Source organism: Littorina saxatilis, linkage group LG6 (genome assembly GCF_037325665.1).
Source record: "Littorina saxatilis isolate snail1 linkage group LG6, US_GU_Lsax_2.0, whole genome shotgun sequence".
NCBI classification, from domain to species: Eukaryota; Metazoa; Mollusca; class Gastropoda; order Littorinimorpha; family Littorinidae; genus Littorina; species Littorina saxatilis.
The window spans coordinates 18,103,767-18,129,150 of NC_090250.1; the positions used below are offsets into that span (position 1 = coordinate 18,103,767).

The 25,384-nt window shown below is 41.0% G+C and overlaps 1 protein-coding gene and 1 long non-coding RNA gene across 2 annotated transcripts in view; both read right to left on the reverse strand.

Moving 5' to 3' along the window:
- Positions 1-636: 636 nt before the first annotated feature.
- Positions 637-25,384, reverse strand: part of LOC138969699 (major facilitator superfamily domain-containing protein 6-like) — a 25,997-nt gene continuing 1,249 nt past the window's right edge. Inside the window, exons 2-7 of the mRNA XM_070342558.1 lie at positions 24,537-24,744; positions 23,271-24,143; positions 22,327-23,106; positions 21,632-21,807; positions 6,541-6,723; positions 637-3,729 (exon numbers count right to left, since the gene is read on the reverse strand). Coding sequence (XP_070198659.1) covers positions 3,578-3,729; positions 6,541-6,723; positions 21,632-21,807; positions 22,327-23,106; positions 23,271-24,143; positions 24,537-24,744 — 2,372 coding nt within the window. The 3' untranslated portion in view covers positions 637-3,577. The remainder of the gene's footprint in view (positions 3,730-6,540; positions 6,724-21,631; positions 21,808-22,326; positions 23,107-23,270; positions 24,144-24,536; positions 24,745-25,384) is intronic.
- On the reverse strand, positions 16,985-20,147 carry LOC138968659 (uncharacterized). Its single transcript, XR_011456254.1, has 3 exons — positions 19,657-20,147; positions 18,620-18,744; positions 16,985-17,304 (listed from the first exon to the last, which is right to left on the reverse strand). It is a non-coding gene; the product is annotated as an uncharacterized lncRNA (long non-coding RNA).

The window sequence follows — 25,384 nt, forward strand, 5'->3', positions numbered from 1 at the left end:
ATTTAATATATTACCAAATTAGTATACACCAGAAGGTTTATGATTTTCCAGACCTGTATGGAACATGCCTAGAGACAGACACAAATAAAGTCCTGTTTCTTTCTTTAAAACAGTGGCGGCGGTGTGCAACCACTTGCGACGGCGGTGTGCAACCGCAACAAAAAAGAGACGGCGGAAGTGTGCAACCGAAAAATCTTGGGGTGTCCTCACAGATTCATAAAATATGACGCTTCTGCTCCACTTTAAAACTTATTATTTGACCGAGATGTCAAGGAATGGCCATTGATTACAGCACAATAGTGTGTGATCATTATCATGCTCTTAAATGTCCGTCGTGACTGTGGAAAGTCAAAACTTGCACAGAATACGCATAAAAAGGTGTAAATAATTGAAGCACAACGTTCACAAGCACATTAAAGCAATGAAACAGATCGATCGTTTGATGCAGCAACATCTTAGGCCAAAGTACAATCGATGTTTCTGTGATGATATGTCATGTGTGAGAAGTTACAGGTGATTTTGTGGAGATACTTACGTCGCGTGTCTTAGTTAAACGGCGGAAGTGCGCAACCAAAACCGGCGGCTGCGTTTTTCTAATGCAACCACGGTATACGGTGTGATGTGGGAAGGCGTAGGTGCTTGAATCGACGCTCCTTATGGCCGGAATACTTTTTTGTTTATTATTTTCATCCGAGGTTTTTTTCTGCACTCCTTTCTGGCTCTCTCTTTCATTTTATTGTAATATTTTTGTAATTTATTTTTGTAATTTAAATTTAAAATTTTTTTTTTATAAAAAACAAAATTTTCTTTTCTTCTGCACTCCTTTCATTTTATTTTAATTTTTTTTAAAGATAAAGCTTTGAGGCACATTGCCTTGTCTAAAAACCTGTCCTTAAACAAATACAAAACATATAATATCCACTAAAGAAGAATACAGATGGAACAAATTGATAGATGAAAAATGCTGAATGCAACCAATAAACAATGGAAACAAAAATTAATGCGGAGCAAGTTAGAAAGATTACAATAAAGAAGAGAGGTAATGAAGAAGAAAAAGAAGAAAAAAAATCAAAACACACATACACACAAAAACACACACACGACTAACAAACAAACAACAAACAAGCCATAGGAAATCAAATGAAAAGGTATATAGATAAGAGAAGATAATTAAAAAAAATTAAAACAAAATTCAAAACAATTGTAACAAGAGGCGAAGCCATCAAGGCTCACGTAAGAAATCGACAAACAACAGTAACACAAACTCAATCACTCCGTCACACATACACACACACACACACACACACACACACACACACACACACACACACACACACACACACACACACACACACACACACACACACACAGAAAGAGCATAGGTGAAACTGTGCAAGAAAGCGAGACACTAGATCTAGATCTGTCTGTCTGCATGTAGCCTACTTACAGGACACGACTGCCAACTAGTCTCGGCGCGCTCAAAATAATAATGACCGAGACTTTCAGTACTTCCTTCGCGTGACGTCTAACCCTCTTACGTCATAATGTGACGTCAATGTAATGTGACGTCTTCAAATGTTAGAGTTTCTACCACAGACATACACACACACGCACGCACACACAAACACACACACACACACACGCACAAACGCACAGACAGACAAAGTTATGATCGCATAGGCTACACTTACGTGAGCCAAAAAAAGGGCACATAGAATTACATCAACACATTATAATCAAGAGAACTAATTAGAGAGAGAGAGAGAGAGAGAGAGACTGAGCAGCATACAGACTATCAGGGTCCTGATTTGGCCTATATGGTCCGCTGGACCCAAAAAGCAACAACTAACTAACTAACAAATACAGACTATCAAGCAAGAAAAAGGCCATGGACATCATTACACACTTCAAAGTTCTGCAATTAGTTCATATTAATTCAAATATTTTCAAACAGGTCAAAACGTGGTTGATATACATATCTATAACATATACATAATTCAAGAAAACTCATTTTTTCCTCTTATTCATACACAACAATAAAAAGTCATTGCTGTGTTGTAACCATAGACGCTTGGTCTGTGCACCTTGAAGAAGGGCTGCGGGCCAAAAATTTAGAATTAAAAAAATGAGACATTCTAGCTGGTGTTGGACTGTTTATTGTTGTGTATATGTATAGGTTACAACACGAGTGGTTTTTTATATGGCTTGTATTTCAGTCAAGACCCAGCGGATGAATATCATCGGGAGACACGAGCCTCTGGCGAGTGTCTCTCGATTGATATTCCCGCTGGGTCTTGACTGAAATACAAGCCATATAAAAAAACCACGAGTGTTGTAATCTGTATATCCCATTCTACCATCAAACACAAAGTGTAGACTACTAGCGGCACTGTTGCGATCTGTGCAGGGTAAAACTGTTGCCAGCGAGACTTAGCCCTTTTGCAACCTTAAACTAAGTGACCGTCGCTGAAAAAATAAAACGAATGAGTGCATCGATAAGTACGCGGTAACACTACTTTCAGACCATTTAAAAGCTTTAAGTAAAGGTTCATAAGTTGCAAGAAAGTAATGAAGTCGAATAGAAATTAGTTTAGTTGAAGCGCACAATTCTTTTGTTTTGCGTTTCAGGTCGGCAGAACGGGCGAAACGGGTTTGGGACCCATTTGGCTTACTCGATTCAGAATTGATTCCACGTTGTTTTTCTCGAACGTGTGTAATTAGGCTTATTGACAGAGAAGCAAATCTTAGGGAACAAATATGTAGGTTTAGATTTAACCATTTGCTCCCTATTTGAAATGTATCTACGTGATAAACTGTTTTGCGAGTGTGTTTGCATGGATGAACTTAAACTGGTATGGGTGAGAGGAAAACGCGACCGACACGTCTGTCACCGCCGATTGATTGCATTTTGAAGGAATATGACTGGATTACGGAAAAATATGTGGACTTACTGCAGAGCCAGGCAAAAGAGTAGACTTGCTCGCAAAACACGTGAAACAGCCGATGTTTGATAGCTGAAGGCGCACACCGGCAAAACACACTACCGACAGATTCTCAAAAGTCGTCTGCTAACGATGCAAGGGGAGGGTACTCGTGTTTTTGTTTTGGTTCGCTAGCATCTGGTTATCTTGTAAGTTGAATGTTCGTTTTTTTCGACCTGCATTGCTTTCATAATGAAAGAAACTTTTGCTTATTGCATCTCATACATCAGATCAGTTCTGAGATTCATTTTTGCGTGCAACTGATATGGTTTTCTGAGCCGTGCAATACGATTTTAGAACTTCATACAAATGTGTCACATTGTTCGGCGCGAGCGAGGTCAAAGGTCGGGAGGAAAGTAGTCCTTTGCCCAAATCGGAATCTGCACTATCATATATTTTTTGGAGTCCATGATGTATTTATTGAGCTATAAAAATACAACATATATACCCATACTGAAGTTACAGAGACAAAGAAGGGAGGTCATGGGATATATATAATATATATTATATATATATATATATAAAACACAATTTTTTACACATTAAACTGACTTATTCACGTCCGTTTTGATAACTGTCGTAGTTCAAGTTCAAGTTCAAGTTGTAGTAGATGTCGCTGCTTGTTGAATGCCGTGTTCAGTCTCTGAAGTGCACAAGCCCTGTGCAGGTTTCACCACAGAATCTGATGAAGACTGTTCTGAGTGACGTAGAGGCTGAGCTTCGACGTCATCGTCTGACGTATGTGGACCTGTAGTAAAATAATATAAGATGTTTGGTGGACAGACAAGCTATTTTGTTGGTCCGAGGGGGGCATGTCGTCTTCGGTTTCATCTTTATCGACCAAGGTCGAAGCTGAGACAAGCATTTACACTGTCGATATTAGGAAGGAGGGGAGGCAACTCTCTCCGACTCTGTCGATATTACGTATGCATTTTCTCGTCATTTTCGTCGATCAAATGACCAAATTAATTTATTCTGCTAAAGTTTGGAGCTCAATCCGTCAACTAAATTTTAGTTTCAGGATAAAATTCTTCAGGGACTTTTTATCAACAATAAGTAAAAAATGCCACTGGATTGTGAGAGGCTATGGATTTACAGCGCTAAAGTCCAAGATTTCCCACTGTAAGATCACTGGAGGAAGCAGATTCTTCTCTCTGAGTATCGTCAGCATATTTGTGGTGTTCATACCTATACGTAGAGATAATGTCGGAGAGTTCTTGGCTGTACAGCGTAAACAAGACTGGGTCTAAAATAGCTGTGGGACTCCATACAGGGCCGGACTATGCTAAGAGGAGGGAGGGGGGGTAGCCAGTGGGGGTCAGGGGGCGAAGCCCCCTGAAGCTGATGGGTAGGTCATATTCTGAGATAGCAAAATGGTCGCTCCTTGCATGAAACGGCATAAAATAAACAATAATAAAAAATGTTTTAAATAAGTGAGGTACATGTTTAGGCTAGGGGGGGGGGGGGGGGTTGCGCAACCCCCATAACCCCCCCGGTAGTCCGGCCCTGCCATACTTGAGACGAACACTGTGTGTGTGCGTGTGTATGTGTGAGTGTGCGTGTATGTGTGTGTGTGAGTGTGTGAGTGTGTGTGTGTGTGTGTTCCTCGCGACGAGAATTGCCTAAGAAACGCTACTGAGGGGGGCGATGCTTTAATACCACGTGCACCGGGAATGGGCTTTTTGGACGTAACGTGCGTTGGAATGGGGATATTCGCGAAGCGTGCACCGTGCACAGAGGTCCGGCGTGCACCGTGCATGGAGCTTTTTCGTAACGTGCACCGTGGATCACCGTGCATGGCACTTTTGGCCTCAACGTGCACGTGCACAGACCCCCCCCCCCCCCCCCCCCCCCCCCCCCCATGGTGACCCTCGCTACTGAGCTTCCTCGCCACACTCGCCAAATCTAGCGTCTAAGAAACGGAGGACTGGCTGAACTAGAGTAGCTGCACAGTGCAAAACATTGAAAGGAGAAAGAAATTTTAGGGCCAGCGACTGTGCTTCTCTGCCTGCTTCTGTGATTTAGGTCAGCACGCCCTTCGCTTTTTACGTGGAATTGCGTGGTATTACCGAACACACGTAGGCAGTCTCTGGTTATACGGTAAAGAACAGTTCGGTTTCATATGGGCCGAGGTTGCTAAATATGAAAACCGAAGGCGATTTGCTCCATGTGGTCCATATTAGGAGCCGGTCCATATTAGTAGCCGGTCCATATTAGGAGCCGGTCCATATTAAGAGCCGGTCCATATTAGGAGCCGGTCCTTATTACGAGCCGGTCCATATTACGAGCCGGTTCATATTAGGAGCCCTTCCCCTACTATAGGACCAACAAAAAAATGATGGTCTGACAACAAGCCACCAAACATCGTTTTTGTCCTTATTTTGGATGAGCAAAAATACGCACAATAACAGACGGGATCCCTATTTTTAACGTAATTTTTAGAACGCAATTCCGGGACTCAAAGCGCGTCACAGTAGTTCGAGATAACACGTCACACTTGTCTGTGACGTCCAAGGTACCGGTAAATTATTCGTCGCTTTTCTTTCAGTCTAAACATTTATAGACTGAGCTGCGATCATGTTTGCGAGTTCCGTAAATCGTTGGCATATTCCTTTTCTTTTAGGTGTTTTATGACTTTTTGTTGTGCATTTTGCTATAACAGAGATCAGTTGCAAATTGACCATGAGTCACCGCGGTGACTATTAACATTGATTGGGTCTTTGTGAGTGAATGCTAACAATCGTTGTCCTCGGAAACACGAATCCAAAGCCGCGATGGTTCCACACATTAAAACAATCAGCCTGATTGGTTTTTACTTTGACAATCCACGTTTCGCCTGAAAGCTCAAACCCATTCACAACCTCGATTTGTTACATATGGGGAACAGTGGTATTTATTTCCCAGCTGGTTATGATTGAAAACTCGTGAAAATGATGACAAAACACGATAGTCTGATGCCCTTTTAGATAATCCAATACAGCACTAAAAAGTACGCAACAGACATTCGAACCCGAGACCCGCGAATCACAAATCCAGTTAAAGATAATCCTATAGCGACGTTAGCGGTGGAATATCTTTGGTCCAGTACTCTACAGAATACAGAATATTTTATTGCCTAAGGTTGGGAATTCGTTGTGATAATTGCGGTTTAGAAACAATCACTCCAGCCTAGCACATAGTATTTTACATTAAATATAATCACTCTATAACCTCTCCTAGCATCAGTAGCAAGCACACACACACACACACACACACACACACACACACACACACACACACACACACACACAACAACAACAACAACAACAACAAAACCACACAAACACACTCAGAGACACACACGCACACGCACACACACGTACACACCCACACACACACACACACACACACAACCACAACAACAACAACAACAACAAAACCACACAAACACACTCAGAGACACACACGCACACGCACACACACGTACACACCCACACACACACACACACACACACACACACACAAACACACACACATCATATCGTAAAAACAATTGAGCTAGCGGCCCCCCCAAACCTACCAGTGGTTATCTTTTGACCGTTGACCACTACGTCCCTGGCGTCGTGTAGCAGCGGCCATCGCGTGTCCAGCAGCACACAGACAGGCAGCATGAAAGCAGCGGTCACTCCGTAAGCTCGGAACGTCCAGCGTGCCCCGACTGCCCTGAACAGCTGACCGGACAACAGGCTGCCCAGCCCGCGACCTGTACTGACGTGAAACACACAGCCGTGTAAAACTTCCATTTAATGAGATCCGACACCGATACATGCACAGCCTGACGGTGACCTTACACTTGCTTTTCTTCTGCTTATATGACGAAGTCACCGATTCTTTGTCAGTTCCTGTGAGATATGTGAACAAATGTTTTACCTGACGTGATGCTTCGCATTATGACGTCTTCTCTACCTTTTCTCACTTATGACGTCAGAGATGTCTCTATGGAATACAGGGTCAAAAAGAGAAGTCTTGGTTTGTTCAGTCTTTTGCACTGAGTTGTTGGTAAAAAAGACGGCTCAATTCAAGTCTGATAATAATTAGGCCAAATCGACACACACACACACACACACACACACACACACACACACACACACCCCTCCCCCCGCACACACACACACACATGTGCGCGCGTGCACGCAAACAAACGAATGAATGAACAGACGTACAACTACACACGCACGCAGACACACACACACACACACTCACACGCACACTCTCACACAAACACACACTCAGTCACACATGCACACAACGACTCCCATTTACATAGAAACACCCCCTCGTATAAGCGGGGATGAAGAGTTGGTGGCCAGTGACCCAGAACGAAGCTGGCAACTCAGGTTTGTATTCAGGGAAATTTGCACGCACGAGATCAATTCAAGTCTGATAACAATTGGGCGAAATCGACCCCGCGAAGCTCGCTGCACGAAGCGTTGGCTCTAAATTGTCGGTAAAAAGATTTCGCAAATTTGTAAGTTATACATTTTTAACGATTTTGACATCATCGGTGTAAAGTACCAAAGGTCGCTCATCACTACTTTGAAATGGAAGGGGGGTATGGCAATCCGAATGGTGCAAAAGTCCCTTTTAGCTCTTGATGTCTAAATAACACATTATTTAGCTAAATAACGCGTTATTTAGCTAAACAATGCTTTATTTAGCTATATCATGCATTATTTAGCTAAATAATGCATTGTTTAAATTAAACAATGCATTATTTACAGATACAGAAAAAAGAGAGCCCAGAGCACTAAATAATGCATTGTTTAGCATAAATAAGAGATTGTGTTTGTAAATAACTCATTATTTATAAATAATTACGCGTTTTCTCTAAACAATATATTATATGTAAATAAAGTGTTATTTAAATAAATAAAATATTATTTAGATAAATAAAATATTATTTATCTAAATAAAATATTATTTAGATAAATAAAATATTATATGTAAATAAAATATTATTTATCTAAATAAAATATTATTTATCTAAATAAAATATTATTTAGATAAATAATTTATTATTTAGATAAATAATTTATTATTTAGATAAATAATTTATTATTTACTGTTTTTGCCTTGAAATAGTATTATTACACTAAATAATGCTTTATATAGCTATATAATAGGTTTCCGCTATATAATTCATGATTTGGTAAATAATACATTATATACCGTAAATAAAATATTATATACCGTAAACAATTCATTGTTTAGCGCATCGCGAAGCCGTTTTTTCTCTTGTTGTTTTTTTCCACGTGTTTCCGTGGATCCACGAGAGCTCTGTTGATTCTCAAACTGACCAATCAGACAACTAGCATCTGTACACTAATTAAAGTCCCATTGTTGAGTGTGACGAAAACTCGTGGTGACGATTTTAAAACATGTTGGGTCACGCATGGTCCAATCTTACATGGTCCAATCTTACATGGTCCAACCTTACATGGTCCAACCTTACATGGTCCAATCTTACATGGTCCCATCTTACATGGTCCAACCTTACATGGTTCAACCTTACATGGTCCAATCTTACATGGTCCAATCTTGCATGGTCCAATCTTACATGGTCCAACCTTGCATGGTCCAACCTTGCATGGTCCAATCTTACATGGTCCAATCTTACATGGTCCAACCTTACATGGTCCAACCTTACATGGTCCAACCTTACATGGTCCAATCTTACATGGTCCAATCTTGCATGGTCCAATCTTACATGGTCCAATCTTACATGGTCCAACCTTACATGGTCCAACCTTACATGGTCCAACCTTACATGGTCCAATCTTACATGGTCCAACCTTACATGGTCCAATCTTACATGGTCCAACCTTACATGGTCCAACCTTACATGGTCCAACCTTACATGGTCCAACCTTACATGGTCCAATCTTGCATGGTCCAATCTTGCATGGTCCAACTTTACATGGTCCAATCTTACATGGTCCAACCTTACATGGTCCAACCTTACATGGTCCAATCTTACATGGTCCAATCTTACATGGTCCAACCTTACATGGTTCAACCTTACATGGTCCAATCTTACATGGTCCAATCTTACATGGTCCAATCTTACATGGTCCAACCTTACATGGTCCAACCTTACATGGTCCAACCTTACATGGTCCAATCTTACATGGTCCAATCTTGCATGGTCCAATCTTGCATGGTCCAACCTTGCATGGTCCAACCTTACATGGTCCAACCTTACATGGTCCAACCTTACATGGTCCAATCTTACATGGTCCAATCTTGCATGGTCCAATCTTACATGGTCCAACCTTGCATGGTCCAACCTTGCATGGTCCAATCTTACATGGTCCAATCTTACATGGTCCAACCTTAAATGGTCCAACCTTACATGGTCCAACCTTACATGGTCCAATCTTACATGGTCCAACCTTACATGGTCCAACCTTGCATGGTCCAATCTTACATGGTCCAACCTTACATGGTCCAACCTTACATGGTCCAACCTTACATGGTCCAATCTTACATGGTCCAACCTTACATGGTCCAACCTTACATGGTCCAATCTTACATGGTCCAATCTTGCATGGTCCAATCTTGCATGGTCCAATCTTACATGGTCCAACCTTGCATGGTCCAACCTTACATGGTCCAACCTTACATGGTCCAATCTTACATGGTCCAACCTTGCATGGTCCAACCTTACATGGTCCAACCTTACATGGTCCAACCTTATATGGTCCAATCTTACATGGTCCAACCTTACATGGTCCAACCTTACATGGTCCAATCTTACATGGTCCAATCTTACATGGTCCAACCTTACATGGTTCAACCTTACATGGTCCAATCTTACATGGTCCAATCTTGCATGGTCCAATCTTACATGGTCCAACCTTGCATGGTCCAACCCTGCATGGTCCAATCTTACATGGTCCAACCTTACATGGTCCAACCTTGCATGGTCCAATCTTACATGGTCCAACCTTACATGGTCCAATCGTGCATGGTCCAACCTTACATGGTCCAATCTTACATGGTCCAACCTTACATGGTCCAATCTTACATGGTCCATATATATTATTGGACCATGTAAGATTGGACCATGCAAGGTTGGACCATGTAAGGTTGGACCATGTAAGATTGGACCATGTAAGGTTGGACCATGTAAGGTTGGACCATGTAAGATTGGACCATGCAAGGTTGGACCATGCAAGATTGGACCATGCAAGATTGGACCATGTAAGATTGGACCATGTAAGGTTGGACCATGTAAGGTTGGACCATGTAAGATTGGACCATGTAAGGTTGGACCATGTAAGGTTGGACCATGTAAGGTTGGACCATGTAAGATTGGACCATGCAAGGTTGGACCATGCAAGGTTGGACCATGTAAGATTGGACCATGCAAGATTGGACCATGTAAGATTGGACCATGTAAGGTTGAACCATGTAAGGTTGGACCATGTAAGATTGGACCATGTAAGATTGGACCATGTAAGGTTGGACCATGTAAGGTTGGACCATGTAAGATTGGACCATGTAAGGTTGGACCATGCAAGGTTGGACCATGCAAGGTTGGACCATGCAAGATTGGACCATGCAAGATTGGACCATGTAAGATTGGACCATGTAAGGTTGGACCATGTAAGGTTGGACCATGTAAGATTGGACCATGTAAGGTTGGACCATGTAAGGTTGGACCATGTAAGGTTGGACCATGTAAGATTGGACCATGTAAGATTGGACCATGCAAGGTTGGACCATGTAAGGTTGGACCATGTAAGATTGGACCATGTAAGGTTGGACCATGTAAGGTTGGACCATGTAAGGTTGGACCATGTAAGATTGGACCATGTAAGATTGGACCATGCAAGGTTGGACCATGCAAGGTTGGACCATGTAAGGTTGGACCATGTAAGATTGGACCATGCAAGGTTGGACCATGCAAGATTGGTCCATGCAAGATTGGACCATGTAAGATTGGACCATGTAAGGTTGGACCATGTAAGGTTGGACCATGTAAGATTGGACCATGTAAGGTTGGACCATGTAAGGTTGGACCATGTAAGATTGGACCATGCAAGGTTGGACCATGCAAGGTTGGACCATGTAAGATTGGACCATGCAAGATTGGACCATGTAAGATTGGACCATGTAAGGTTGAACCATGTAAGGTTGGACCATGTTAGATTGGACCATGTAAGATTGGACCATGTAAGGTTGGACCATGTAAGGTTGGACCATGTAAGATTGGACCATGTAAGGTTGGACCATGCAAGATTGGACCATGCAAGATTGGACCATGTAAGATTGGACCATGTAAGGTTGGACCATGTAAGGTTGGACCATGTAAGATTGGACCATGTAAGGTTGGACCATGTAAGGTTGGACCATGTAAGGTTGGACCATGTAAGATTGGACCATGTAAGATTGGACCATGTAAGGTTGAACCATGTAAGGTTGGACCATGTAAGATTGGACCATGTAAGATTGGACCATGTAAGGTTGGACCATGTAAGGTTGGACCATGTAAGGTTGGACCATGTAAGGTTGGACCATGTAAGATTGGACCATGTAAGATTGGACCATGCGTGACCCAACATGTTTTAAAATCGTCACCACGAGTTTTCGTCACACTCAACAATGGGACTTTAATTAGTGTACAGATGCTAGTTGTCTGATTGGTCAGTTTGAGAATCAACAGAGCTCTCGTGGATCCACGGAAACACGTGGAAAAAAACAACAAGAGAAAAAACGGCTTCGCGATGCGCTAAACAATGAATTGTTTACGGTATATAATATTTTATTTACGGTATATAATGTATTATTTACCAAATCATGAATTATATAGCGGAAACCTATTATATAGCTATATAAAGCATTATTTAGTGTAATAATACTATTTCAAGGCAAAAACAGTAAATAATAAATTATTTATCTAAATAATAAATTATTTATCTAAATAATAAATTATTTATCTAAATAATATTTTATTTAGATAAATAATATTTTATTTAGATAAATAATATTTTATTTACATATAATATTTTATTTATCTAAATAATATTTTATTTAGATAAATAATATTTTATTTATCTAAATAATATTTTATTTATTTAAATAACACTTTATTTACATATAATATATTGTTTAGAGAAAACGCGTAATTATTTATAAATAATGAGTTATTTACAAACACAATCTCTTATTTATGCTAAACAATGCATTATTTAGTGCTCTGGGCTCTCTTTTTTCTGTATCTGTAAATAATGCATTGTTTAATTTAAACAATGCATTATTTAGCTAAATAATGCATGATATAGCTAAATAAAGCATTGTTTAGCTAAATAACGCGTTATTTAGCTAAATAATGTGTTATTTAGACATCAAGAGCTAAAAGGGACTTTTGCACCATTCGGATTGCCATAGGGGGGTGGGGGATATTTAGTGTGGTGTTAATAATTGATCTACAAGGCCAAATGTGAAAGCTTGGCCCAGGCGAAAAATGAGTTCGTAAGAAATAGTGATCAGACTGTGCGCAATGCCTAAGTAGATAAGGCGCAATGCCTAAGTAGATAAGGCGCCGGCCTCCAAAGCGGAAGGTCGTGGATTCGAATCCCGGCCGCGCCTGGTGGGTTAAGGTCAACTTGACGTATGTACAGAACTGCTAGACAGTGTCGTACCCAACTTCGTCAAAATCAGTGCGAACTTGAGTGGTTGATCGATGCAATATTATTTTGGCGAGCAAACAAGACAAACATAGGCAGAACGCAAATGTTTCTCTCAGTTCTTCCGCACATTACGAGAGCTAAAACTGCCCGACCGGGGAGATGTACGCAGCATATAGGCTGAGTCAGTGTCGTCGAAGATTTGAGTGATGGCTCAGTCGGTATGTACTGGGAAAAAGTCCGTGTCCCTCATACTGATTGTGCATTTTAAAGCAAAGCTGGAACTTTGTAACAGACAATGATGTATGGATGTATTTAAGTTTGTGTTTCAATTTATGGGAGCGAAACTGACATTTCTGAACTGAAAAAAGTCGTGTTTTGTGGAGTTTAGGGTTGTCAGTAGAGACCGAGTAATCGTTGAAGAGAAATAATTGCATGGTTCACCGATGGAGAGTTAAACGACCATAAAACCGCACCACAGGTATGTCACGAAGCTGTCTAAGTTCTACACTATACAACAAAAGAAAATTGAATGAGGGAATCAAGACAATAGATCAACTCTCTCTCTTTCTTTCTCTCAGTCTCTCTCTCTCTCTCTCTCTCTCTCTCTCTCTCTCTCTCTCTCTCTCTCTCTCTCTCTCTCTCTCTCTCTCTCTCTCTCTCTCTCTCTCTCTCACAGGCATACGCAAACACTAACACACACACACACACTCACTCTCTCCCTCTCTCTCTAAACCGCTAAGAGGGAGGGACAAAGTTGAGAACAAGAGTGCCAGATAAAGGAAGGAATGTAATTTGGAGCGATCATTAAACAAATTAAGAAACAAGCAAGTTAGCAAGCAAATCCTTGAAAATGTGTGATGTCATACAAAAGGAGCCAACAATGTTTTGGCCTGGTGTTCTACTTACAAAATAAACTAGTACAAGATTTGTGAGATGTAAAGAGAAAAGATTAACTGGAAACACTACCGAATTACAAGACATCATCAGTGATTTGAATCATGCACTTATGATTTTCTTCCTTTTTTCCAGATCGGGTAGAATACTTTATGTCAGTGACATATTTAAATGATTGCAATTTTGTGCTGGTCTTTAACATGAATAATTAGATACAATGAATACATTATTCAATGAGTAGGAAGTGACAATATTTTAATGTGTATGATCTTGTTTGATAAATGCCGCAAACACTCTGAGAAGTTCTTCCAAGCAAGCAAAGAAACAGAGGTAATGAAGTTGGATACTGAGATGACTATATTTTGTAACTTAGACACTCTGTCTATAAGGAAGCTAGCTGTTGCTTGAACATCATTTGAAAATTAATCTGCGCCAGTTTAAATGCATTGCTTCGGTATGGTAGAGCTGATCATCAAAATGCATCTCATGTGTGAAATTTTAGCTTTGATGTTGCACTGACTTCAGAAGACTAACCTGTTTCGTGAGTAAAAACTGCAAACATTTCAAGCTGACAAGAACAGAACGATGTTAAAATATAAGATATGATAAGGGAAATGTGAAGGCTAAATTAAACAAAGAATGAAATTGTAACCCACTCTGTACAAGTGGCGCGTTTTGCTGCATTGATCATGTTTTATTCTTTCATGTGTTCTTTTGAGTTTCCGACAACATTTGTTGTGTCATTGTGTATAAACGTTTTAATTTAAATGATGATAAACAATGATTGCATATTTTGTGTAAACGATTTCGCTCAACGTCTCAGATGTGGCATGCAGGCTTCACGTGGAATAAAACCATCCCTCCACTTTAACATATATCAGCTGTCAAAAACACGTGTGTTTACTTTGAAGTGTTGGAATGTTTGATCAATTAATTTGTTTAACTTCTACTGGCATCAATCCGCAAAATGTATTCATTCAAACATTCCAACTTTGCACATGACCCAGTCAGAATGTAAATGTTTGGTATGTATCAAAGTGTATAGATGGCCTAACCTCATGTAAGAGCCCATGCAGATATAAAATAGTAAGCCAAACTTGGCGTTTGCAAGAAGAACGGTGCATTGAAACTGACAGCAGCAACAACAATTTAATTATCCACAATCACAGTGTCACTCAGCTTTTCACCCCATCCAAACCACCAGCCATCCTCTCACTAAAAACCAAAACAAACTCCCCAAAACACACACACACACACATTAAAACACAGAGAATCATGAGATTTGTTTGTTTGTTTATTCATCCTGTAGAATGTTTCTTTAGCCACTGAGCCAACTATAATACTCGTCATAAAAAGTAGGCAGATCCGTTTGAGGGCAAATCTTTATGATGAGGCCGTTTATTAAAAAAACCAAATACAGGTTGACCCAAAAACAATGCAACCCACAACAAGTTAATAACCTACATTTGTGGACATAAACTTCAGCCTATGCATGACCCTTCTACAAAGTGACAATTTTGAAGATCAAATAGGCTGACTTTTGTGCAATTTTAAATTAAGTTCCCAATTTTGGGGATCGACTCAACGGTACGGGTTTTAAAATTGAGCGGTAGCGAAACTTGCCCGATCTAAGCGCTCAAGATTGTAACATTCGGGGCAATTCGAATCACAAAAGTATACCTTAATCAACATTCAGACCTGGGAATCCCTGTTTTGGACTTGGAGTATTCTCAAACAAACTTGGTGTATTTTTGTTTTAAATGAGCGTACTCCACATTTAAACATGCTTCACACGCGTCTGTCTATGAGTATATAACTGCTTTCTTCAGGTCACCGATGATCTAGGGGGTGTATACACAGACATTCAGATAATATAAAAGCTAAAAGTCTGGAGGGTTTAAATTAAGTAAGTATTGATACCGTTCATGGTCAAACTTCGTTTTAGTGAATCGACCGCCGAAGTTGGAATTTATTTTTTGAAATAGAGCACAAAAGTCAGACCATTTGACCAGTTACATTTGATCTACAAAATGTCCACTTTGTGGAAGGGTCATGCACTGGCTGCGGTTTATGTACCTTAAAAATAAAGTGATTCGGTCAACAGATGTAGAAGTTATTAGCATTGTTTTAGTGTTACATTTTTTTGGTTTATCCTGTATATGACTGAAAAAAGCCATTCATTCCCCAAACCTATTCAGAAAGCAGATTGGGTTTATATGACATAGTGTTTATACAGTGGAACATACAACACAGACACCCTGCAAAATCAAATTCGCAAAATCAATGTTCCCGCGTTAAAATTGACAAAAAATCAGAACTGCCAAAACAAAACATCTTCTGCACGTCAATAGAAAAAACAATCAAATCTGCATCCAAATCAGTCAGTTTTGTTCACATATCTGGTCTAACACTGACATTAAGGCATGTTGATTTGTGTAGGTGTCATTCCTCTGAGAAGCTGTAAAAGGCAGTTTTAGTGGGTAATGAGACAAAAACCGGTACGTTTTCGTAACTCCTCAACGCATTGCCTTCAACGTTGCGGTGATTTGTGCTAACAGTAGTAACACATGTGGGAAAGTTCATACGGATTTTAAAGTCATTTGAGACATTAGTCTGCTGTTAATTGACATGCCAGAAAGAGTTCTTAAATTGATGGTAGGTCTTCGCTGACTCATTGAAAAACAATTAATTTGTTGTTATCTTCAAGAACAATAACAGATGCGCCACACAATTAAATTTCATGTACATATTTTATCAGACATTGGCGGTATGAGGATTTCAACGCGAACATTAATATTTTGCCTCATTCAGAGCGCTGAGCGCAAATGTAGGCCTACGCCTAGAAAAGCTCACGGCTGACACGCTTAACTGATCATGGCTCTTGAAAGAGCATTTTCCAAGAATGTGTGTGTGCGTACAAGTGCGCTGTGAACAGTCATAGTTGAAAATGTATGAAATTAAAGGTAAATTGAAGCTTTCATTTTTCTTAATGCATGCTAATTTTTTTTACAAATTCAGTTCATTGGACAGGGTACATTTTTATTTTTAAAATTCGTTCTGGCATGTCGCGCAACAGTAGAACTAATATCTCACATGACTTGAGATTCCGTGTGTACTTAACGACATGTGTTAGCCCAAATCACTGACAAGTTTTAAGACAATGCGTTGAGGAGTTCTGAAATGTACCATTTTTGGTCTCATTACCCGCTAAAACGACTTCAAAAACTGAGAGGATTGACAACTACACGCTCAGCATGCCATAGCGTTCATGTTAGACAAGATATATGTAAACAAAACGGACTGTTTTGGATAAAGATTTGATTGTTCTGTCTAATGACATGCAAAACATGTTTCGGTTTAGTTGTTCTGATTTGTGTTGTTGATTTTAACACGGGAAGCTTGATTTTGTGAATTTGATTGGTGGGAGGGGGGGGGGGGGGGTGTCTGTGTTGCAGGTTTCACTGCATAGACACTACGTCATGAAAACCCAATTTTGTTTCTGAATAAAGTAGGGAAATTAATGGCCTTTTCAGTCATATACTTGGTTTTTCAATCAACAGCCTCACCAGTAAGATCTGCCCTCAAACGCATCTGCCTACTTTTTATGACGGGTAGTGTAGAAACCTCTGCAAGCATTCTCAGCCGAATCAGATGGAAAAGCACAGAATTGTGATGGTACTCTGAATTTGATCATCGTCCCCAGCGAACCCAGGAACCAAGGTGCAAACAGCCTTCCCTTAATGTAGCGGTCCTTCCTGAAAAATAAAGAAAACATATAACTGAGCACCTTCAGTATTCACGGGGATGGGTTTTGGTTAGCGAGGGGAGGGTGTGTGTTGGGGGGAGAAGGTGTGTATGTGTTGAGCTGTGTGTGTGTGTGTGGGGAGGGGGGTGAGGAAGCACTTGCTCTTCACATGACCATTGGGATCGGGGATGGTGTGTGTGATATTGTAATCTAAACTATTAAAAAAATCTGTGCGTGTATGAACTTTGTGCTCGGCAGAAATGTTTCTCGATTTTAGTCAAAAACAAGTGTGCCCTCAACCCACACACTTTCGCTCTTCAGCATCAACACTATACAGTTTGAGTTTCATTGGGAAATGTGTCTCGATTTCAGTCCAAAACAGAACTTTCAGGATCCAAAGCACTCGCCTGTCAGCCTTTTTATTAAAATACATTCAACCCACCACATTTTCCAGTGATGAAGATTCTGGGGATGTGTGTTGATCCCATTGATTTTGGCCATTTCAGATCTGGCCAGTTGTACATGGGATAGGAACATAACTTCACCCAGACACATAAAATATTGACACCCTGACAGTCAGTGACTGCTTCATGTGCATAGTTGAATTTTGTTTATGAACGAATTTCTCAAAAGTAAAGAAGTAACATTTTTGTTAATCTGAGAGTGGTTTCCACAACAAAATCTAACTCTGAGCAGGAAGAAGCCAGGGTGTTGAATGTAGAAGTATCCGAGTGAACAGATTCATTCTTATTCCAAAGCCTGGCAAGATCTAGGATGGTGAGCCAAGGGAAGAATAACTGTATGTGCCTTTAAAATAATTCCAGTAAATTAGTAATGATTTCATTTTATCTTGCAATTTTGTTTTACTTTCCTGTGCTGCATTAGTTCATTCACACTGTGTAATTTACTTTAAGAATAGTGGCAAAGGATTTGAGAAGAGAAAGAGAACTAAAACCAAGCTTTATGTACCATTTTGTATAAATAGTACAAATTGTACTATGCAAGGATACATACAGATGTAAGAATTTATTTTATACAAAGCCGTAATGTTTTTGTGTCAATAAACTTGCATCTCCTGCCACTACTCTCAGATTCAGATGTAACAAGTGTTGACATAGCTGAATGTATCTATCTAGATTGTAAGTGCATCTAATGTGAAACGCAGATCTCTTTACAACACAACGTACAAAAGTCTGCCAAAAACATCTACACAGCTTCAAACTACTATCACCAGTGCCAATTTACATATCATAAATCAATTTTACAATAACAATTTAATAGGCACAAGCAGGTACTTGGTAGTGGTACAGAAATGTGTGACTTACTCTTCATGGTAGTCTGTAAAGCAGCATGTCCACTCAGTCTGAATCCTCTCCAGAATCCATATATATCTGAATGCAAGAGCTGTATGAACACTTCATCACACATCATCTCTGGTTTCTTAGGAGGCCTGAAAAAAAACACCATAAAATAATTAATTAACAATAAATAATAACTGTATTATAATTAAACCACTCGCTCATTGATTCTTTTATCCCCTCTTTCACAATCATAGTTTATACAGCAGCATTTACCTCTGACTCTGTTCATGCAGAGTAAATATCAAGTATTTAAACAGAAAAATAAGTCATTGTTGAATAACCCTTCTAAAAATACACAATAGACACACTTTCAGTGGCAGTGATTCAAGTGAAGTCAGTTTCTTTCTTCATTTGTATTCACACAAAAATTGTTTTGGGCCAGTTTGTGTTACTCTTGGCTTTACACACTTACTATATCAAATTATACATGCATTCAGCTTAGAAAACATACTTCTAATGTTGGGAGTGCAGTGTGAGCCAGGACATTTACAGCAAATAAGGATACACAACAGTTCATTCAGAGATAGATTTGCCATTCACTGCATTATATTGTTAGTTGAATGAGATAGATCTACAGCGATGCTTCAATGCATTAGATTAGCTTTGTTTTAGTGTCTACTGTTCATTGCTCCACCGTGGGAAATTCAGTCAACAGTGCACAGTTCCGAAGAAACCGATGCTGCTGTGCATAATCATTGATCAATGCATTGACGATCGTTCATTGTCAATGTCACTGTCAGAAAAACAACAACTGTATCTTTCATCGTCACCACTACACAATGGCTCGTAGGCCTATTTTCCTATGACACTGAACACGGTTTCGGAGACACTCAGACAGTACTGCCTGGCCCATAGATCTAGATCTACCCTTGCTCTCACTTTCTAACAAATGTATTATTGCAATATAATCTGACACACACTCACACCGAGGCGCACAAACGAACACACACACCGTGGGACACACAAACTACACGCACACAACGGATGAATCTTGCTCTTACCTGTTGGATGATCCAAACCGATTAAAATCAGCGACAGGAAGATGTACAAGCCAAATTTGTACAGTCGCTGATGTAAAAAGTGGAAATTTAGTCAATGTTCATAGCAAATCTCCCGACTCAAGGTAGATCGTGTCCCAAATCAGCTGTGCCGGTCACTTCACGACTTGTATTTGAACCCCCTCCAAAGCGCAATCAATGTTTCAACTTTTTTGTCGACATCATTCTTTGGTTCATGCGTCGGACTGCCGAATATTTGATTTTTTTGTACAGCAAAATCAAAGACTGTCATGGCGGCCGCCATTTGTATTTTTGCAATAGTTCGAAACTAAGGAATTTGGTCCTCCTCGGAGGAGGACCAAATTTAGGCAAGTTAGTCACCAACTTAGGTCGGAACATTTGAAAATATCGTGCCATGCATTGCGCACTAGAGCGATAGTTTCGAACTTTGGATTTAGTTCCCAACTAGCTTGATAGTCTCCATTCATGCATTCCACTACAAGGGCGCACTAAAAAGATCATGTAATCCACGTCGATTTTTAATGACCAAAGTCATTAATTAATTTTTAAGTCTCCAAGCTGAAATCCAATACCAAAGTCCGGCCTTCGTCGAAGATTGCTCGGCCAAAATTTCAATCAATTTGATTGAAAAATGAGGGTGTGACAGTGCCGCCTCAACTTTTACAAAAAGCCGGATATGACGTCATCAAAGACATTTATCAAAAAAATGAAAAAAACCGTCTGGGGATATCATGCCCAGGAACTCTCATGTAAAATTTCATAAAGATCGGTCCAGTAGTTTACTCTGAATCGTTCTACACACACACACACACACACACACACACACACACACGCACACATACACACCACGACCCTCGTCTCGATTCCCCCTCTATGTTAAAACATTGGCCAAATCGACACACTCACACACACCCCCCTCCCCCCGCAAAAAACTTGACTAAATGTAAAAAGCACATGAAAAAGAAAGAAATGCAAACTGTTTCAACATATACATAAGCTCATTCCAATGGACAAAGAAGAACAAGTCGCGCAAGGCGAAATTACTACATTTAGTCAAGCTGTGGAACTCACAGAATGAAACTGAACGCACTGCATTTTTTCACAATGACCGTAGTCCGCCGCTTGTGCATAACGGAGTGAAACTGACGAGCCTGTTCAGCGCGGTAGTGGTTTCGCTGTGCTGCATAGCACGCTTTTCTGTACCTCTCTTCGTTTTAACTTTCTGAGCGTGTTTTTAATCCAAACATATCATATCTATATGTTTTTGGAATCAGGAACCGACAAGAAATAAGATGAAATTGTTTTTAAATCGATTTCGGAAATTTAATTTTGATCATAATTTTTATATTTCTAATTTTCAGAGCTTGTTTTTAATCCAAATATAACATATTTATATGTTTTCGGAATCAGGAAATGATGTAAAATAAGATGAACGTAAATTTGGATCGGTTTATATAAAAAAAAATGTATTACAATTTTCAGATTTTTAATGACCAAAGTCATTAATTAATTTTTAAGCCACTAAGCTGAAATCCAATACTGAAGTCCGGCCTTCGTCGAAGATTGCTTTAAAAAAAACTTCAATCAATTTGATTGAAAAATGAGGGTGTGACAGTGCCGCCTCAACTTTTGCAAAAAGCCGGATATGACGTCATCAAAAGTATTTATCGAAAAAAATAAAAAATATCCGGGGATATCATTCCTAGGAACTCTCATGTAAAATTTCATAAAGATCGGTCCAGTAGTTTGGTCTGAATCGCTCTACACACACACACGCACAGACACACACACACACACATACACCCCGACCCTCGTCTCGATTCCCCCTCTATGTTAAAACATTTAGTCAAAACTTGACTAAATGAAAAAAAGAAAGAAAAAAAAGGATTTCATAACTCTTAAATAGAAATTCGTCATACGTCGCAAAGAAGAGAAGAAGAAAGGTGATGAGACTGACCCAAGTCCCAGTAGACGGCGCCAGCAATGGCCTGGCACGTGGCGTGGGTTGCTGGTGGCGCCAGGACCTGCGTGCTGGCCGAGACTGCTGCCCACAGCAGCGAGTACGTCACGCCGTGAAGCAGCTCGAGCGGAACGGCCAGCCACGGGTCACTGATCACCGACACCAACACGAACCTGTTGAAATAGTAAAATCCGCATATTAATGAATGAACTCCGGAAACAAGTCTGTTGGGTTTGTTAGTGGGTTGTGAAAGAATGAGCACACTTGCTTTTTCGGGGACAAATAATCGACTAGTGGTTCATGTACACGTGTTTGAGACACACACTGTCTATAATGTCAATTCGCGAAGTCTTTTCAAACGAAAATTCAGTGCATGAGTTTTTCTGCAGCCAGTTTCATAAAGTCGACTTTTCCCAACAAATGTGAAAGTTACAGTCATAAACCGGACTGTAAATAAATGTAAGCTTGAAGCTTGCCATGTGAACTGAGTAAGGACACAAACTGCATCGGTCTTGAACAGCAATATCAGCTGAAGAGACGACTAAAAATAATAGCCAACCAATCAACCAACCAAATGAATTTCAGGCTAACACACAACTACACCCCACTCCTCCCCCAAACACAAGCGCCATCCAACCCACCCACCAGTACATTTAAATGATCACAACCCCAATCACTGAATCCCGTCTCACCTGGCAACGTAAGCCGGCCAAGCCAGATACATGGTCCGAGTCTCGCCAAGTCTCCTGATGATGACGGCAGCAAACCTGAGGATGACCACAGTAGACAGACAGTTGACCAGTAGACACGTCCCCAGCACGGTCTGACCACTGCCCATTTCGCGCAGATACCAGAAGATGAAGTTCTGGGCGGAACCGCAGAACATGCCAAGAATGAGGATTTTCAGCAGGAAAATCTTGACGGCTGTTTCGCGTAGAAGCCTGCGGAGGTTCTTGAGGATTGGTGGTCGTGGTGGTTTGCTGTTGTTGTTAGTGTTGCTGGTGGTGGGGGTGGTGGTAGTGGTGGATTTATGGGTCTCTTTTGTGGAGTTCAGTGCGTCTTCCGTGGTGGTGTTCTGTTTGCATTGTGAGGTGATCTGTTTGTCTGAAGTGTTTTTGCGTGCGTCGTTGTCGGCGTTGTGTGTGCCTGTAGCGGTGTTACCCTTGTCTGTAGTGTTGTTCTTTGCGTCTTCTGCTGTGTTCTGTGCGTCCTCTGTTCTTTTCTCTATATCTTCTGTTGTGTCTTTTGTGTCTTTAGCGGTGTTGTGCATGTTTTCCGCTGTGTTCTGTTTGTCTTTTATTGTGTTCTCTGTTTCTTCTGTTGCCTTCGCTGTGTCTTTTGTGTTGTTCTGTGTGTCATTTTGTGCGGTATGCGTGTCGGTGGTGGTGTTGGTGTTCGCATCGTCGACCCCAAGGAAGAAGACTGTGGCGCAGGCGAGAAGAGTCAGACAGCAACACGTGATAAACAGAGCACTGAAACCAGAATATATAACCGTGACACACTTTTGTTTTAGTTCAATCTTTCTATGTTATAAATAGGCCAGTTAAATTAGAGCTACAGTTTCCGTTCATGAAGTTTATTTTGCTTTTCAAGGTCGATTGCAAATTGCAAACTACACAGAAAATGTTCAACAAACCTGAAGCCCCCTCCGGACAAGCGGTCATTGACGGTGGTGAAGAGAAGGGCCACGACTGCCGTGCCCAGCGTTCCAAACAGCCGCTGTCGCCCCCACTGGTAGCGATTCGAACCCAGCAGGCTATACGTCACGGTGTCCGACAGACTGTTGGCCGACGAGTAGAACGATCGTGCTATGGAGATCAGGGTCAAGGACAAGAAGAAAACAAGGTCAAAGGTGAAGGCCGGTGGGTTGGAGGGGTCAGTATCCAAAGTGCAGCTGTGGTGACATTGAAGGTCGGTTGAAGGTTGAGCGTTTATAGGGGCTGAGCTCAACGACGTTTCAACGACTTGTTTTTGACGTTGAATGCCTCGGTGATCAAGGGATACATTTTGGCGAATGCTTTCTTCGTTTTTGCTTCGATAGGGCGTTAAATCGTTCGATAGTTTCGCTGAAAATGAAGGGTTTTGACTTTCATTCACAGCAATCGTTACAGCTGAGCAAGCCAAATGTGCAGTCCTTGCAGAAGTCCTGGTAATATTCTTTTGGAAATCATGAAAGTAAACGTCATTAAACGTCAAAATCACTTCCCCACTGGGCTCCAGGCTCACCCCACTCAAAACGTCTTGGTCGACCCTCTCGCCTGCCGCATACGAGGGGTCATTCAATAACTGCAGAACTACTGACGACGTTACTTCAGTATTAACTATTTCTTGTCTTCCGCGAATTGTGAAATAGGAGGGCAGGTTTTGACTGTCTTTTGACCATGAGAGAATACAGAGTATCTGTGGAGAGGTGTGGAAGAGATCGTGCATACACTGTTGGTTGACACTGGCTGGTCTGCATCTCAAGGCTTGGAACGGCAAATCGGATGGAGGTCTCTTTGGCAAAAACCTACAAGAGAAAACAAATAGGTGAGAGGCAGTTGTTGCATTGTTCGTCGGTTTTGACATGTGTGTGTGTGGGGGGAGGGGGTGGGGTGGGGTGGGGTGGGGGTGGGTTGGGTGGTGTGTGTGTGTGTGTGTGTGTGCGTGTGTGTGTGTGCGTGCGTGCGTGCGTGTGCTTGTGTTTCTGTGTGAGTGTGTGTGTGTGAACGTGCATGTGCATGCGTGCGTGCGTGCATGCGCGCGCTTGTGTGTCATCATCATCATCATCGTCATCATCATCATCATCATCATCATTCTCACCACCACCACCACCATCAGCACCATCATCATCATCATCGTCATCGTCATCATCACTACCACCACCACCACCACCACCTCCACCAACATCATCAGTTTTTACCACAATGAGCAGAAGGCCGAACCAAAGAGCAGACAGCAGACAGCAAGCAGAAGACGACGCGACTGGAAGACGTCAGCCACCACTCCTAGCACGGGGCGAACCATGAACGCCACCAGCACCGCCACACCTGTGATCACACCTGTCTCCGGGGCCGTCACAGACAGGTTTTGCAGGTACACCGTCAGGAAAGGGAGCACTGACCCCACGGCTGCAGAGAAGGAGAGAATACAGTGGAACCCCCCTTTTAAGACCTCCAAAAATCGGACAAAATCAGGTCTTAAAAAGGAAGGAGTCTTAAAATGGGGGTAACTATACAGAGGTTAAAATCAAAAAGTCTAAGAAAACAGGATCTTACAAGAGAGGAAGTCTTAAATTGGGGGGTATTAAAAGGGGGGTTCCACTGTATGCGTATGGAAGTACACTGGAGCCCCTCCTTTAAGAATCTGAGAAAATCAGGTTTTAAGAAAAAAGGGAGTCTAAAACTGGGGTTAAAGTTACAAAGGTCACGTCTTAAAAGTGAGGAAGTCTTCAACTGAGGAGTCTTTCATACAAAGCCGGGTTTTCCCGTGTAACATGCCCCTAATGGCTTTGCCGTGAGGGCGTAAAACTTACATTTTCTCTCCAACTGAGGAGTCTTATAGGGGGAGGGGGGGTTCCTTTGTATTAGTATGTGTATGAGAGTATCATGATTTATGTCAGGAAATAGGTAGTAGTATCAGCTTTAAGAAGAGGATGGGAGGGGGTGGGTGGTCTTTGGATGCTTTTATTTTGTAGTGATTGCAAGCGACTTATATATGTTACAGTAAATTCATCAAACCAGTCAATTTGTAAATTCACTCCGTAAATTT